We start from the raw sequence: 18883 nt of genomic DNA on the forward strand, positions 1-18883 counted from the left end.
GGACATGCATACTAATTTATGAAGTGAAAATAAATCTCCTCTCCCCTTTCAGTTCCACAAAAAGCAGCTGGTAAATCAATTAAAAACATAACGAACAAATACACACACATACATACTAGCCTTCACAAATACACACATGCACACACAGCTGTGTACCTTAGACTATCAAGACAGCTTATTCTATTTGTTCCAGTCATTGATCTGTTCATATCTAAATGTCAGGTTGCATATCGTCATATTTGCTGGAGGTGGTTGTGGTGTTTGTGTGCGATTGTATGTACATGCTTGTGTTGTGCGTGTGTTATACATTCTCTCTGTGGATTCGGCAGTGCTGGGATCTGTGGTCTGATCAATAAACTGAAAGGCCGGCCTGCACACACCTGCTCACCGAGAGTTGTGTGCCTTTACGGACATGGAGATATACGCACACACACACAAACACACACACACACACTTTGAGGATGATAGATGTCTTGCATGTTGGCCCGGTTACCCTTTGCTATCACAACACATACTATTGAAGACCTTTGCTGTCCCAGCATTATATTATATGTCAGATAAAAGGAGAAAAGGGAGGAGACAGGGTGAGCAATAGAGAGACAAACCTGCTGCTGAGAAATCTCTGCTGAAAGGACAAAAAAAACTGAATGAATGCTGCTCCTTTCCCTCCTGTTTTCCATCAGAAAGCAAGAGTGATCAATAATGCCGAAGGTTTATGTGGTGGGTTGGTGAGCACTGTGAGACCTTGCCAAGATTGGGCTTTGGTGGCTTTTGTTGAGTGTGACAGCTCGTTCTTAGTGTGAAAGAGTGGAGTTTCATCAAATGAGATTTCCAAAAGGACAGTGTTCTTGAATAATCACTTAAAAAAAACCCTCAGACTTAAATTAACACACACTCATGCATAGACACAATCTATATTCTTCACTATCTCTCCTGCTCCTTCACCCACTTCTCTGTGTCCAACAACATAAGCACAACCTCTTAAAGACTTTGTAGATCATTGGTGTGTGACTGCAGCTAGATCCAACTAATTAAACAGACAGTAATGGGAGTGATTTAGAGTCATTAGTTGTTGGGGAGAATCACACAGGCCTCGGATACCCATGGGACTCATGCCATGGCGTGGTCCGGCCTCTAAGACTTGGTTATATTTTTTTATTTCTCAACAATGCCCCACTGTATACTATACTGCTATAGCTACACAATATGTACATGCATCAAATATTATGCTGTGTATTCCCATTATCAAAATCCTTCTACCACTAAAGGTCTGCATTACAATGTTTGGGTGTTTTTTGCTCTAGTGTAGTAAAATCTTTTTGTTTAGACTCAACACTTTTATGGAATTAGTGTGAACAGGTGATGATACTGATACCATCTATATGACGTGTTTATGTATGCACATGTATGTATGGACTATTTGTTTATTCATACGACACATGAGAACGAGAGGCGTAGCTGCTAGTGTGCCAGCAGTATAAAATGACAGTGGAGTGCTTGCTTATGGGAGTTTGTGTGCATGTTTGTCTATGCCTGTGTGCATGTCTTCAGTCTGAGCTTGGCGCTGCTCTGCCATCTATGTAAATCCATAGAGCAAAGAAATGTCATAATGCACCACCCTCTGCTTGACATCATCTCTTTTTTAACACACAAGCATTCACACACATACTTGACATTAAGACACACACAATCAAACATGCATAAGCCACACCGTGGGAGTAGCGTGAGTGAGGTGGTGACATACTGCAGTAATGATGTATCGTGGAAAAATGTCTCAGTTAGTGTGCACTAAATGCTCAATTCATGAACAGGGAGGATGAGAGAGAGAGAGAGAGAGAGAGAGAGAGAGGTGAATGATGGGAAAGTCTGTTTGGATAAAAATGAACTCCCAGCATGGAAAACTCAAAATGTGCAGATTCTTAAATGTACACAGTGGACTATGTAACATTTTACACATGCACACAATTACCATGTGCACCAAACAAATACATACAGAGTTTAACTTGCTGTTATGTTTGCTATGCACACATATATAGTAGGGTTTAAAAACAACTGTGAGTTCTTGTACTTGCATGCATGGATCAGGCTATGATTGCATGTGAAATGTTTTTGCATGACAGTAACTGGGACATCTGAGCTTTCAGTTGATTCATGTGTGGGAGATGTGGTTATTACAACCCACTATACCTCTATTGTATAAAAATGCGGTAGTCACTTATGCATGGAATAATGTGGTTTAAATAGACTACAAACTCATCTGAGTCAGCTAATTATGACAAAAATATTTCAAAAGTACATGCACACAGTCATTTATTGTGCAATACAACTAAGGGTATTACACATTAAGTTGGAGATGTGGTCAAGTCTTCCCAATTAAGATGTAGCTGATGTTATGAGGGAAGAAAACATCTTAAATAAAAAAATATACCTGGTACAAGAATTTTATTAAATTATAAAATCTCTCCACTGTGTTTCCTCTTCATCTATCTGTCTTATCTATGCTCACTTTCTTACTGTTTCTCTGATGTTTACTTTCTTTGTATATTTGTCTTCCATCGTACAGTGCTCAGGTGGAATGACGGGTTTGAGATGATAACAGTAATCATACTCCTACCTACACCAACCTCAAGACCCAGACACTTCATTCTCTGCATGCACATATGCAGACAGAGAAACTAATTATAGTGATCAAAAAGCAGACTTGGATGGACCTTGCTGATAACATGGTATTTTTGTGAGTGTGTCAATAGATGCATAACATATAGCAGAGCAAGTGAAAGTGTTGTTCTCTGGACAAATAATGCAGCAGTGACAGAACAGTGGTAGAAATGCGTGACTTTTTCTTTGTGGAACTTTATGTGCGAGTGAGTGTGTGTGTGCTCTCACAGTTTTTGCCTGCATGTTTAAATGTGAGGCTTGCTTAGTTTAGAGGGTGGGCTGTAGGCTGTTTGCTTGATTTGATCACAAATAGTGCATGAAATTAAATGACACAACTAATTTTTAATTTAGAGCACTTTATTCAATAGCAACGCCCACTCTCCCTCCTCAGTCTCCCCCTCAGTGTACTTAGGCAATATCTGCAATATTCCATCAAAGTTTATCACACATACAAATCTTATACACACCTATATATAACTATAAATAGTGTTTTATCAAGTCAGGCCAAGGTCAGCACAGCGTATAACTGTTTGCCTCAATCAACAGTTGTCGCCTTGTTGGACTCCTTTAGGAGTGACAGGTGGATGGAGGTCACTGCGGGATCAAAACTGTGTTTGGTTGCCTCATGGCCAATCAATAAAACACATACAGGGCTGGTGAGCACAGTGGTGTGATGTTGCAGATCAGTCTCTGCTCTGTCTATCTGCTTTCAGACTTTGAGAAAGGCTTACTTATATTGACACTGGGTGGCTGGATTTGTCCCAGACTACAGAGCTGGTTTTTCAGTGATCTTCTGACATCGAAAAGAAAGAACTGAGCTCAGATGAAGCTTTTGTGGAGCTGGTCAAAGAGGTCAGAAGGATCTCCCTGTTAGCATTAAGGGAAGGATGCCCTGGAGACTTCTACCTTTCCTCCTATAATGGCATTGAGTTGTTAACAAGACTGTGGTAGTTTGTTAGTTGGTGCATGCTGACAAGTACACATGGCACATGAACTCAGACAAGGCTGTGGGATTTTAGCACAATAATTGTTGTGGCTGTGTTTGTTTTGTGCTGGTGTGTGTGTGTGTGTGTGTGTGTGTGAGAGAGAGAGAGAGAGAGACAGAGTGGGAGAGATTGTATTGAATAGTTCTAACCTCTGAGGAGTTATGTCTAGTTCTACGAATCTGCCCTTTCGCTAATTAGCTTAAAACATCTGTCCAGATGGATGCCAGAGGGAGGTCATGATGGGAATAGTTGAAACACTTGCCTTCACCAGCACTTGGATACAAATAACATCAACATACTCTGTACATATACATATGTACACAGAATCTTACACACCTCATTTGCATTTGTAAATGAGCACCTTTTTAAATACACTTTTTGTGCATGGAGTCAGTTGAAAGTTGTCTGAAAATGTTCCCATAATTCCAAGTGGACAGCAGATATCTTAATAAGCACCAAGGGAATGGAACATAGAAAGAGAAAAGCTATATGCTACATGCTACACAACAAAAAAAACTCACATAATTTACATTTATTTTACATTCATTTAGAGTGAATCTGAATGATGACAGAAAAGGAAAATTTAAAAAAAGACTGCATTTCTCATCATTCACCAGTCTGCCTTGTACCGTGTCTGTGTTGCAGCCATGTTTCCTGTAGACAGTATTTTACGACAGCCGTCTGTGTTATAATGATGAAGTTTTATGGAGACTCGGTGGGAGATTAAACCACTATTAGCCATGCTCTGTCACCCTCTCCAGCTGTTGCCTTTTGTTTATGGCTAAAAAGTGTTTTATGATATGCTACACTGTGCTATAGTCACCTAGACAATTATAGCTAATGATATACGAGTGGCACTGTATTTTTACGCTGGCACTGGTGAAGGGAGGGGGGGGAGAGCGAGGGAAGGAAAAAGATCAGGAGCAGGCACAGAGTCAGAATGAGCAATTGAAGCTTAGGTGAGGGTTTGAGAGTTGAAGCAGGCGAACAAAAAAAACTCAAAAGGGTGGGATGGAAGGGAGAATCAGAAACAGAGGAGGTGAGAGGCAGAAACAAGTGTTTCTTGACATAGAAAAGGTAGAAAGAAGCTAATAAGACTGCACTCTTGTGCTTGTCCCAAAGTAAAATGATATAGTTTGAGGGATGTGCCTTGAAAAGAAATGGATACAGATGATGACAGAAAGAGAGTGAATGATAAATGGCTACTGTTTGGGTTGAGGGGAGAAGCAGAGCATCTAAACAGTGCATTTATATTTGTAGGTTCTTATTGGCCCCCTGCCATTCGTTCTTTGGGATGTAACCTTTACTTATCCTTAATAATATGCAATATTTTACACTGTAGTCCAGTTTACAGTAGTGCCATCCAGGTAATAATAAACAAGTAAAGAAAAACAGAACTCTATATTCAGATTTAAACCTTTTTGATAAACAGAATTTTGATCTGTAATTTGATTTTTTAACATAAACTAGTTACCTTTCAGGCAACTTGCAGTTTGTGTAACTGTGTAAAAAAGAGACAGAGAAAAAAAGTTATAAGAACCTGAGTCAGTATTGTCAAAAAAGATTTTTACACAAGACAATAAACCGTTTGTAGTCTTTCGTGAGAAAGGCTACAATCAGCGCTCATTTCCAGCTCAATAGTGACTCAATAGTAGTCACAGCTGTCAGGACATTTTTGCCTTCTCAGTCACAAATTCAATCCTTCTTTGTCAAAGTGGCATTCAAACATCATTCAGTCATCACTTTGAAGCATCTAAAGTAAAAAGCCACAGGCAAATACCCTTTTTTCTAACCCTGTAATATGTCGCTTTTTAAAATGTTGAAAAATGGGACAAAAGCCTGCAACACAAAAACCTGTTTATACATGCTACAAAATGCTGCTCCAGAGGAAGTACACCTGCAAATATACTGTATGTCCACAGTGTGTAGTTGCGCTGTGTTATCTAGACAGCACCATCTCAAACTGTCCTTGCTGCAGTGTTTAACAATTGTGTTGCTGGTTAAGAGTTGACACATATAAATATTTAAGTTGCATCATTAACAATTCATGGAATGCCTTTCTTTTTTTTTCCTTGTACTGAAATATATACAATGTTAAGAGACTGAAGCTGTATACCGTTCAGAGACAGCAGGAAGTCCTCTCAAAAGTTTTCTAATCTGCTTAAATTGAGAAAATCTTTAATGTTGAGGGGTTTGAGGTGTTCGGGAGTGTCCTGTCACACACACACGCATGCTTTGCTATATTTGCATGTGTTTGAAATGATTTCTTGACTGATACATTCAACACCTTTGATATGACTTCTCTTCCTCTCACGTATTCCGAGTTTCACATGCTGGATTTCAGGCTTGTGAATTTGCATAATGATCTTTTCTATCATTTTCACACATACATACACAATATATCACAAAAATGTGTGAAAAATGAAAACAACAGAACTAGTCCTCACTTTTTTTGTCCATTCTGAGCAGCCTTTTTCCCTTCACTTCTAACTGTGATGTTTTGTTGTGTTGTTGTGCAGGTGGTGGAGACCAACCTGGTGGCCTTCGATTGTCACTGGATCCTGATTAATGAGGTGAGTGTCATGGAAATGATTTATGGATCCTGCACTGGGTAGGCCTTCTGTTCACCTTATTGTTTCAATTATCCTGGGAGTTTTTATGACTTTGAATCCAGAAGCATTCGATAATCTCTTCATTGCCTTGCAGTGTTTGCAGAAGAGAGAAGAGCTTAAAAAGGTTGTGTTGACTTTTTATGTTTCACATCAGTTCATCCGAAAATACACAAAACGTGACCAAGGATGATCTAGTTTACTTTACTGAGCTCTGGCAACTGCAGGGCACCGACGGCAAGAACAATACAGTTAAGATTACACAGTAAATTTTTTATGCTTACCACTTACTTAAAATGGAGACACTGTATACGCCAACAGTGACCTTGAAAGAATTATTTTATATGAGCTTACAGCCGGTATTACTGCTTAAATAACAGAGTCTTTTGGGGATTAACGAGTGCAAACACTGACAGTCCACAAAGTCAGAGTGCTGCTCAGTCTGCATGGTTTTGTCCTGTGAAACACAATCACTGATCAGAGTACTGGTCATAAGACAAACATAATTAAAGTTTAATGATGGCTGCAATGTCGTATTAATTTAGAATAGAAACCCATCTTTGATCTTGCTTCATAAGAAGTGCTTTTAAACAAAACAAAAAAACTAGCAGGATCAGCTGCATACACTGCTAGATAATGCAGCGTGTCTTGGTTGCCTTGGGCATCACTGTGGACTGGCACAGCACAGTTGGGGGTCTTTGCTGCCACACACATACAAGACCATGTGTATAAAGGGGAGAGTAAACAGCAACATTTATTGCAGAAACAATAGAAAAGCTAATTTGGTACCATACATGAAAATATACTCAGATGCTTTGGTATAGTCTACTCCCTATCTCTCTCTCTCTTGCTCTCTCTCTCTCTGGTTCTCTGTTCCATTTTAAAGTCATAGCCTGTAACTATAATAATGCCGCTAAATGCTACAAGGCACTGCAGTCCTATTACTTGCTCAGTTGTGCAAAGAAAGTGTTTCTGTTGAAACAAATGTTAGTATGCACGGCAGCCATTAATGCTGCAGGGACAGCCAATCATTTTATTTTGTGATGTTCACTTTTAGAATGTCAGCCTTGTTATATGAAGGTTTTCTTCTCTTTTTGTATTCATTTTTGAGATGGATAAGAGGCTGCAGTAACATTGTCACAATCTCCCCTAAGTACCCTGCATACACCCTTAGTATTGTTTTTGCATTTTTTTTTTCTAATACAGCTACAGAGTGAGCAGGAAAAAGGAGCCTCTCTTCTGCACCTTAATGAAGATGGTAGACTTATCAGAAGAAAAATGTGGATAATTCTGTTGAAAACAGCCACTCTGTATTAGTTATTGACTTCATTCACACAGTATTATTCTACTTCACTCTTTTGATAACTGAAATAAATGGTACAATTTAAAGTGCATTTCATATCCACCAGAAAGCTTCTGTGTTTTTAGACTTTCTTTATAGTGTCTTTGTAGAATTTGTTTAGCAGATGGCAATGTCAAGTAGCCTACGAAGAGGGCTATTATTACTAGACTGCCTGCAAGGCTGAATTCACATGTAGCTGTCTGTTAGACTGTGCTTTGCATCCCATCACACATCTGGGAGTGTCTGACACTCCTCAGGCTTTCTGGTACTGAACTGCTCTTGGCGTAGCTTCCTGGGAGGCTAAACATGTCATTCTAAAGGCTATGTGCATGTCTAGCAGCATGGAGCCTGTAACACTTTGTACCTGCTGCCTTTGAAGTATCCGAAGCATGATGAGACAATGTTACCTGAATTGGTAATGTTTTGAGAGGAATTTATTTGTGATTTATTTTGAGAAGAAGAAGAGGAAGAAGAAAAAAACACTTTAAGGAAGAATTATCAGACCAGAAAATGTATATAATCTTTTTAGTCTGGCTTTTTGTCTAACCACATTTTGTCATTTATAGCCATTAAAATTGCAGTTGAAATTGTATGATTTACGTACATGACTTCATGAAAAAGCAAAACATTACACAGTGACACTGTTTTTCTGCAGCTCCCTCCTTGAAATAAACTGCTGCAAAAATACAAAGAAGCAGCTTTAGTGTGTTACATTTCATTGAAGAAATTGGTCACTTTAAAGGATTTTCTTAAGTTTCTCAAAATTGCCAAAAAGTAAACAAAACTGAACATTTTCTGTGCAAGTTTGAAACAGTAAGGTTAAAAAAGAACAGCTGATGTGTTTATAAAGGGTTAAATTGGTCCATCTTTTGTCTTGAAGTTTAAACAGATTCAATTTACAATATAGTTCACAAAATTGTGAGTAATTACTAAAAAACTCTTTAAGGAATGACCTATAAGCAATAAATAGTTCATGAGTAGTTTATGAGTAACATCAAAGAGTTTGACGGCCCTTTCTTCCTTTCTGTCTTTATCTCTCTTACTTTTGACTGTTTTAAAAAATCCTGCCTTTAAATTATTCATCCAAACTCTCCATGAATAACTTTTAAATATCAAGACTTATTTGGATGTAGACACAATATTCCATGGGCTGCGTGACGTCTTCAAGCAGGGTGTTTAAAATAGATGAGGGGTTACAGTATTTTGTCATATGTAATGTCCCCTAGTTCTGCTTCTTTGGAGAATGAATATTCCTATGTGTGAAAGTGCTCTCCTTCCCTGTGGATTATTATGGATGAGGGGGTACTGTATGGTTGTCATAACTCTGCTTTATCTACAGCCAACAGTCAGACAGCCCCACTGAGGGGGAGTTCACAGCTCATAATTGATCATCCTTCCTCTACCCATCTTCTCCACTCTTCTCAGGATGAGAGGATGAGTACGAGGACAGGAAACGATAAGGGCTGCTCACAGCCTCTCTTTCTCTCTGTCTTTCCTGAAGTTTGGAGGATACTCATTCGGATTCTCTACTTGGCCCATCATTTCCTTTCATGCTATCATTCTTGATCTGCTGTTCACTTTTTCTCCATTTACTTTTTTTCCCCACTCTTAAGATGATTTTTCAGTCTTTTGGTTCTTCAAAAGATTGAAAAAAGCCAATTATAAAAAGTTGATCATTTGCTCATAAAAAGCAAATGATTAAAAAGCCATAAAAAGCCAATTATTTGCTCATGATCTTATGATCAAGTGCAGCATGTGTGGCATTGTTCCATGTCTCTTTGTATAGCATGTTTGTTCAAAGAACAAATGCAGGGACCTCTGTAGAAAACCTCTAAAGGATGTAGAGAGAATTGAGAAGGCGACTGAACAGGCTTTGTTTTCCAGAACTTTGCACTATTAAACAAGGACAAAACAGGCAGATTTGCTGTTCTCATGGAAAAGAGGGCGAGCAGAGGAGTTATAGGAGCAGAATTATTCAAACACTAAATTCCCCCTACTCTGCAGATAAAAAGAGAAAAGAAAGGATTTGGTGTCTCCGGGGCAGGAGGAGAGGGGTTGAGGAGACAAAGAGCAAGGGACGGAGCATGGGGATCAGAAGGAAAAAAACAAGTGCCAAGAAGAATCGAGGATGATCAGTGTGTAGTTTGCTTTTGACTCCTAACTTCAAAACAACAGTAAAGATAAGGATTTGGTGTTCTCTGGGAATAGAGAGGAGGTGATGGGTTAATGTTGCCTACAGGCCAAATGTTTAAGTTTGCAGAGTAAACAACTGACTTCAGATAGGTGGGGGCAGGGCATCCTGGGAAGAAAAACTTTTGATGCAAAGAGATGGTGTTTATACATATTGACAACAAAAGTTGCAAAAAACACTTGCAATTCCATTATTTACTTTGGTTCACTGTCACTGGTTAAATTTAGCACTACATTTTTTCGTTATATTTAGGTTATGTTAAAAATCACAGACTAGATGAATGAACCAAGCTGTTGTGACATCACAGTGTTTTTGATGGTCATATATGTGGAAGGCTGAGCCACTTGCCTTCTAGGCAGTGCTCAAGTCAGCCTAACTCTGTTTTATTATATAGGGAAAGCAGTAGATGAGAAGTTCAAGTATCCGTATAAGCAGGCAGCTCATTGTATGAGATGGCCTCCATCAGTGTTTTAACATAAGGATCTTTAATGCTATTGAAAGACCACTGTGTGTGTGCCTGCCACCTGCAGGTCAACTGTGTTGTTTGGCGAAGAATCCCTCAACATGGTGGCCAAAAAGCCACTCACAGGTGGAAAAGTTCTGCCTCAAAAAGCCCTGGTTTCTAATGCCTAACCTTAAACTAGGACTGGGTGATGAATTGATGGATATCCACCCAATAAACAGATATATAAGGATAGCTGAATATTTGAGTTCATCTCTAATGTTTACTCGTTGTTTTTCATGCTTAACCTCAGCTGCAAGTGAACATAAAACAGAAGTGACATTCACAATAGTCACAAAGCATGAAATGTTGCTTGTGAGGACGTGTTGTAAGTTTTCCCCTGCTGATAGAGACAAAGCAGCAAACAGAACACGACAAAGGAAGATGGACGAATGCCTGTTTGGAGGGCAAGCCTCTGTTTGTCTGCATATGTTTTTGTATGCCTGTGCATTGGCGCATCTTTGTTTGAGTTTATTCCTTTGAGTGGAGCACTCTGGATAATTTTTGCCTGCCGATCTTTCTTTGCATGCCCTTGACTGCCCGCTGTGAATCTTAATTCTCTTTTGGCCCACAGATCTGCCTTTTTAGCAATTTTCAGTGTTTTCTCTCCGTCCTCCATCTTTTTTTTTTTGGGTTAGCTTTGTAATTTGGCCTGCTCCAGGGTTTTTATGTAAGCAAGCCAGCAAACACATTCTTTACTTGGACTGTTTAAAAAGTAGTTGGGGGTTTGTACAAGGTTAAACATGTTAAATTATTTCAATTCTCTCACAAGGTATAAATACCCCTTTATTCTGTTTTTAACTTTTATTAATTATTGAAATCAATTGCAGATTCAGACCTCTCACTTCACTTACTGCCTAATAAAATTTGACAGCACAGAAAAAAATGCTGAATTTTAAATGTGCATCATTTCTAGCAGCCGTCTGATTTGAAGGCAAATACATATTTGTGCTTAAAGAATAGGAACCATATATCCCCCTAATTACCACAAATGACAGCAGCTATACCCATAAAGCCTGTATAATACTACCTCTAATCACTATTGATCACATCCCATGAGGACTCACGAGTCTTAATGAATGTTAATTACATTCAGTTAAAATCCATTGAGATTAGTCAATGAGGTGTGGTCCCCATAATATTACCCCCCTGTAATATGAGGTGTGCATGATGACTTGTTTATATATGTGCATGGTCTGCAGCAGGAACCCCATCCATCCTGTCAAGCAGGCTGCCATGTGCAAATAAACAGGAATCATGAGGGTTTTGCATGATCGGAAGGCTTAAAAACTATCTCATAAAAACACAGATTTATACACACACACACACACACACACAAACTGACATGTGAACGCAAGACACACCCAGGCACACACAGACACAGATAATCCCCGCACACATATACAAAGGAAGCAAAGGCTGTCTCAGTTGGTGGCGGCGTTACCTCCACCAGGGACGATAAACGTCAGTTCTCATCTCGTCACCATATGACCCTCTGCACAGAGGATGGATGGAGATCCATGGGTGAAGAGCGGGAGGGGGAGATTGTGTCCTAGGGCTAAAATTAGCAATGATTCCTTCCCCAAGGTTTTGCAAGGACATACAGAGTATGTGCAGACACACACGTGTGCACACAACAAACATATGCACACATTCAGACACACATTTTTAGCCTCCTCTCTCTCTCCTTTTATCTGCTGTGATGTACCTTTAATGTGTAATAATTGTGTTTGCATATGATGTGGACAGTTTTTACTTCTTAGTGTGGTGATAATGGAAAATGCAAAATAAGGCCTAGCCCTTTTAAATGATGATTTTGTCACACTATGGTTTATAAATGTGACTATTTTAGGCTTCCATGGAGTTGCATCCAACCAAGTTTGTTTTCTTTTATGCTGGCTATAGTTCTTCAACAAAATGCATTTCTTAATATTGTTTTAATATTGTTTCTCACTCCTATTTATTCCCTACTCTGTTCTTTCTTCACCACCATTCCTACCTCCTGTCTTCACACTCTCAGGAGATCTCAGACTATGACCTGCAGGAGTTAGTCATGAAGTCAATCGGTCGGCTGACACTGGTGCGCCAGATGTTTCCCATGCCACAGAACACAACGCAACGCTGTGTCAAACACAACCACAGGATTAACACGTCCCTATGTGACCCTAAGAACCCTAAGGCTCAGCAGCTAGAGGTGAGTTTGTTTTTAAAATGTGTCTAGAAAAGAAATCTGTCAAAAGTGCAGTGTTTGTAGTACACAGACGTTTGTTGTTAAAGTACACTTGCCTTGAACTGAGAAGCTGTTCACTTGTCACTGTAAAGCCTTAGTCAGTAGACTCAGTGCTAGCCAAATAGCAAGAGCGTCTGTGGGGAGACGAGGGGAGTGGCTCCGGCTTTGACATTTTGTCCTCTTGTACAGTAGTTTAATTAACTGGAGAGACGATCAGAAAGGAAATAAACTGAAGTCCAATTCAAGACATCATGAAATTAGCTTCAGTCGTTTCCTTGAAGTAGAGATGGACATCCACTGGGAATACTGCCAATCGATGGCCATCTGCATTATTGGTAAACTTTGCCCCAAGTAAGAAACAGCTCCACAACATAGTGAATCAGTATAAGTGACTTCACACACACACACACACAAACTGAGGCTGAGTAGCTTCCTCTTGGATACACTTGTCCAATATAAATCAATCAAGTGCCAGTTTTTAAGATGTATTTTTGACACTGACATGGCAGTATTACTTGTAAGTGATAACATTGCGGTCACACTGGTGGTGTTGTTGTAGAAACCATTATATAGAAAGGTATTACCTGCTGCTACACTAAGTAAGAGCGTGGAATTAGAAAGCCATTTAATATACAGTAATATGCAGACACTTGAGAAAGAAGCATTCAGATGGGTTACTTTATTGCATAGTAAATTTAATTTTAAATGAATAAAACTGGAACCCCCTGCAGAGATAAGAGATCCTGCCAGAAGGACAGCCATCTCAGCAGCATTTCATCAATTAGGCCTTTATAGGGATAGACATAAAAAGGCATATGACAGTGTGGATGGGGATTGCCAAACTACTACTTTAAAGAACTCTGAAAAGCATGAGGAAAAAGATGATCTTTTCTGATGAGACATCACACTAAGGAGGTGACTTGGAAAAGTTGACAGGAGTAAAGGTAAAGATAAATACAGTGGTTTTGAAGTAAGAACCTGTTCAAGGGCAATGATGCTGTGCTGACACTGAACCCATGCATACAGCCGAGACAATGCTGGAGTGGTGTCAGGACAAATCTAGCCCTGTCTGGGTGGCCTTGCCTGAGAGTTAAACCCCATTGGACATTGCTGAAGATGGCATTTCACAGATGCTTTTCATCCAATCTGATGAAGCTTGAGAGGATGTGTCAGGGAGAACGGGATAAACTGCCCAAATCCATGTGTGCAAAGCCTGTTGAGAATTACTCCGACTGCTGCCAAAGGGACTTCTAGAAGAACTCAACTGTAAGGGTCTGAATATTTTTGAGATGAGATTTTAGAGTCTGATAAGTTTTTATTGGACAATTTAAATGCAGTGACTATAAATATCATAATCTGAGCCAGAAATCATAATGTATTCTGAGACAATTCATAATTAATTTTCCTTATTATAGACATATTGATGTGTCTTTTTTCTTCCCAAACTACTTTTGTATTTAAATGATTTAAAAGCTTTTCTGGCACTTGCTTTTTTGTCTGTTAGTTTAAAAATACTTCTAGTATTCTACTTTGACATTGATCTAAAACCTCTCCACTACACCAGGGTTGCTGCTTTGACATGGTCTCTGTCTGTCTCCGAGGCTTTTAACCCAGAACATAAATCATTTTGAAAAAAGTTGGCCCAAATCCTTATGCGTGCTCACAATTGATCTTATACTATGGTTATGGAAAACACACAGTGAAAGTCTATTATTTTATTTTTATTATTTTCACGTTGTTTACATAATGGGATGTTTTTATATATATATATATATATATATATATATATATATATATATATATATATATATATATATATATATATATATATATATATATATATATATATATATCCCCCAGGGTGGCAATATGTATGCAATTATTATCCCTTTTTGTGTATATGTGAATCATCAAGCTGGCATCAGATAGAGTGAAGGGGGAAAAACACAGTCTTATTTATGTGTCAAAACAAAAGATACAAAATTGAATTAATGTGCTGCTGATTTATGTGGATGCACAAGACCCTGGAGAAATGCATTTGATGAACGTCACATTGACGTCGACACAACAGGAATGTAGCCTTAATATTTATGTGGCTCAGATCTTGAATTCAATTCAAAACTTTCATCCATCTACAATCAGTGAACAGACTAAATGTGTGGCTGTAAAGTCAGCTCGAGCACTAAATAAGGTGCTTGCCCCATGTATCCTTTATGAATCAAGGGCTTCTCAAGTGTAAAAATCTATTACCAAGAATGAACCTCCTCCAATGTGTTCATTATTTGTTAGTTAGAGGTCAGTCATATGTATTCATTCTGCTGTTAGAGGGCTGAGGGCATGCATGTGTTAACGTACTGTATGTGCATGTGAGTGTAACTCATTTCAGGCGAGGGCAATGTGTTTTTGGGTCAGAGAGCGTGAGTTCAAAGAACCCCAGTGTGCATGCACACACACTGCACACATGTTAATTTTGATGACCTCAGTCTATAGTTACATGCGTGGGTGTGTGGATGGGCAGTTGAATTTGAGACAGAAAGAGAAAATGAGAGATGGGAGAGAATAAGAGAGAGAGGGAGATATTGAGAAAGCAGATCAGCTCAGTGGTCAGAGAGTGGCCCAGAAGCCCAATTTCACACTGCACTGAAGCACATCAACCCAGACTGACCACACAAGTGCGCGCACACACACACACTTTCACATATAATACTTGCTTACAGTTCTGAACCCAAGCTCCCCACAGAGAAGTAGATTTTCAGTTTAATTTTCACAGAACAGGCAATAGGCACAAACAACAGAGAGACAGTGATAGCGACAAAGACAGCAAGGGAAATATAATACAGTAAAGCAAAGAAAGTAGTAGAGAAGTTAGATGTAAGATAAGCCAAAGACACAGTGCAGTGCTCAGTGAAGACTAATAATCAGCATCCTAGGGCTTGACATTCAGATCCTGCATGTGTAAATGTCACCACAACCCAGTACTGATGGACTAGTCTCATTCTGCAGTGTAGAGGAACACGTTAATTTCTGTGTAAAATAAAAATGTCTCTGTGTATTTACCAGCTCACTCACCTGGTTGCAGTCTACTTGGCACCCCAGTGCTCTCATGAAGTCTTTACATGATTGCACCATCCTGTGTGTTAAAATATAAAGCGTGAGAAGAAGAGGCCCCAGGATAGAGTCTGGTGGGCTGATTTATGATTCTGAATTTAGTACAATTTGAGATCTATGAAGCCTTTTAAAAGTAGAATATTTGTTTAGACTAGCCTACTTCAAAAAATGTATTACTGTACTACTATTACTATTTTAGTAATACAATTTTCTCCCATTAGAGACAATATTTAAACACACATTTAAAAAAATCAGTCACATTATTTTTCCTATATTCACAAGTTTATGAAGATTCATTAAATTTTAACTAATGACAACTGCACACACAATTCTCTAGCAGTTTTTTAGTATTAAAGTGCAACCATAAAAGTTTGTTTCCATGGCAAACAGCAGACTAAGCCCATTTATTGACTTTTATTGAAGAATTACATAGATTATTTATACAAAACACCACACATGGTATGTGTGTTTCCAGTACATTTATATCAGAAGAAACGTATTTTTTTCTTTTGTGATGTTATTGTGTGTTTTTTGTATGTCGGTAGGTGGATACACGTCACCTGTATGTGTGCACTTTTAATCATGGTTGTTAGTCAGTTATTTACCCTGTTCTGATTAACATGGAGACAAGAGGCTTGGTAGCTTACACACAGATCAATCCCGGACTGAATGAACTCCTCCACTCTCTTCTCTCACTCTTCCTTGTTTTGTAGGTGCAGAGACGTATCAATACATTTTAATTAGCATTACCCTTATAGCGTTCCTTCCTTCCCCCTTTCTTTTGATGTGCTCCAATTTGTGTCAAACGAACGCCATGTTATAGCTAAAATTGCCAGTCTAATGCACTGCAAGTGCAGAAAACATACTTTAAACTGAGAGATTGTAGTGAGGAGGGAAAGAGAAGCTTTTTTTTCCATTTTGATCAAAGAAGCTGATGAATATGTCTGCAAGTACAACATTTAACTTTAATACCACTTTAACATGAAAAAGCTCAGGCCTACTTTCTCTGCTTAATTCTAATATCTGCTGTTGTATTGTCCTTATCTACATAACCAATGATAAAACATCTGGAGTAAGACTGAGTGATTTCCCAAAATGGAACACATAAAAGCGTGAAATTGGTCATTTGTGCTTTGTAATAGTACCATTTTTGTTGTAATTTAAGTCCACCCAACACTTGTACCGTCATTGTATTTTTTTTTTTAAATCGCCTTTTTGTCTGTCTTTCTTTTTCAGATCACAAACCGCTACATCTATGATACCGTGCTGCTGCTAGCCAACACCTTCCACAGAAAGTTGGAGGACAGGAAGTGGCACAGCATGGCTAGTCTGAGCTGCATCAGGAAGAACTCCAAACCGTGGCAGGGAGGCAAGAGCATGCTGGATACTGTCAAAAAGGTAAAGAGTGGAAAATGCAAAGAAAATGCATACACTTATGTTCCCTTTCAGATAGGTGCTGTGCACAACTGTCATGCATACATGGCCACCGCTCTGGTGTGCCTACCTGAGCACTTACACACTAATTTGGCCATCCATCTACATCATCACTCTCCTGCAGCACAATGCTAGTGGCTGTGCAGATGTTAGTTGTGAAATACAATACTTTGTTTCGGGAAGAGCCAAAACTGTTGTTCTACAGTATACTCGATACATCAGGATTCACAGCAGAAAACAGGTTACGTTGAAAACAAAAGCATGCTATAGCATGTAAGAATAAATTCCTCCTATTTATAGATGTGTCTCTCGCACTTTTCATTTAGGGAGCATGTATTTGCATTTCAAGACACTGTGCTCATTATGGGAAATTTTGGAGACCAAGCACTATTGTTCCTCGGCAGAAAGACTCTAGTTGAAACGGCAAGATGCAGTGACAGCTAAATTCATTTTGCCATCACTTGCTATAACTGAAATCCCCTCCAGGGATCTGGAATGACATGCAGGAGGCTCTAAATAAGTTTGTGTTCCTCTTATCACTTGGAAAATCCAATTTTTGTTCATTACTTCGACTGAAAGTTTCCAAGTTCTAAGCTCAGTAGAGTTCATGTTAGTGATCATGTATTCAAAGGCTGCAAACCTTTAAAAAAAAAAAAAAAAGAAACACATGCATCAATCATCAAGTTTTCTTCAGTTCCTCCACAGTTGACTTTTGGAAGATAGAGAATATCATCCTGCAGCTGTGATTTCAGGAATCTCTACGTTTCACCTTGAGTTTCAGTGAGGCTTTGGCAACACTTTCATCACTGTTAAATCCAATTGGATCAATGCCCTCTGTTTTGATATCAATAGTAAAAAAAAAAAAAAAAAAACTACTCCAGGGATGGCAGGTTGACTGAATGATGAAGCCAAGTGAAATGCTAATTTAGGATTAGTGTCAGACAATAATAAATGCAGTGCAGTGGCTTTCATATCTATCTCTGCATTTCACCTTGAGATCAGGCTGGGGTTTGGCAACACTTTCATCAGCCAGCCCCGGTTGTTAAACCAACCCTGATGACTGTCTCAACGGAGCTCTTTTAAAGAGCCCTGAGCTGTAATAGAGTTGAGTTCAACAGCTTGGCATCAGTTCACTTTTACAGTGTAACAGCAGTGTTCTTTACTTACTGTGCGTGCCTGTGTGTTTAATCAGTGTTTTGGTATGTGGGGCCATTATGGTAATGATAAATACTAATTTGCAGCAGTTGATGAGGAGCTCTATTGATGTTGTTGTTTGGTGTTCATTGACAAAATCAGAGTGGGGAATAAAATCCAGCAGGTGAAACTGCTGTCACACTAATCCCCGAAGCCCAGAGTGTGTTTCTGTTCTGTTAGAAGACTACACATAGTTGTTTGTTATCCACATTTGAGTTCCAGCAACTCGGAACAGTCTGGCATTCATTTTAAAATTGTATTGATCACTTCTGAAGCTGTGATAGATCACAGGATCCTCTGCTGGTGTGTATTAGCGCTGTCTTCAAAGTCTAAGCTTAGCTTTTTGTAGATTGATTAATGCCGTTATTAAAAAACACAGACTTGTTCACTTTTAATGCAAGAAGCCGTCGGACATTAAGAAACATATCAAGTCTTCTGCTCAGATTCTGTGCCTTTCACTCACTTTCTTAGACCCGGAGTAGCATGTATTGACCATCAGGTGCAATTAAAAAAAATTTTGTTCCAATACTGAGCTGCCAACGTTAATTAGCTACATAATTATCAAGGGCAGTGAACAGGATCTGAGCAGGTCGCTCTCTTTCTTAGCTTGCAAGGAAGCAAATAAACAT

The 18883-nt window shown here is 38.9% G+C and overlaps 1 protein-coding gene across 1 annotated transcript in view; it reads left to right on the forward strand.

Annotated features, from left to right (window-relative positions):
- grid2 (glutamate receptor, ionotropic, delta 2) overlaps positions 1-18883 on the forward strand; it is a 410745-nt gene that overhangs the window by 253591 nt on the left and 138271 nt on the right. Inside the window, exons 5-7 of the mRNA XM_028414582.1 lie at positions 6164-6217; positions 12309-12482; positions 16863-17024. Coding sequence (XP_028270383.1) covers positions 6164-6217; positions 12309-12482; positions 16863-17024 — 390 coding nt within the window. The remainder of the gene's footprint in view (positions 1-6163; positions 6218-12308; positions 12483-16862; positions 17025-18883) is intronic.

Source organism: Parambassis ranga, chromosome 9 (assembly GCF_900634625.1).
Source record: "Parambassis ranga chromosome 9, fParRan2.1, whole genome shotgun sequence".
Lineage (NCBI taxonomy): Eukaryota > Metazoa > Chordata > Actinopteri > Ambassidae > Parambassis > Parambassis ranga.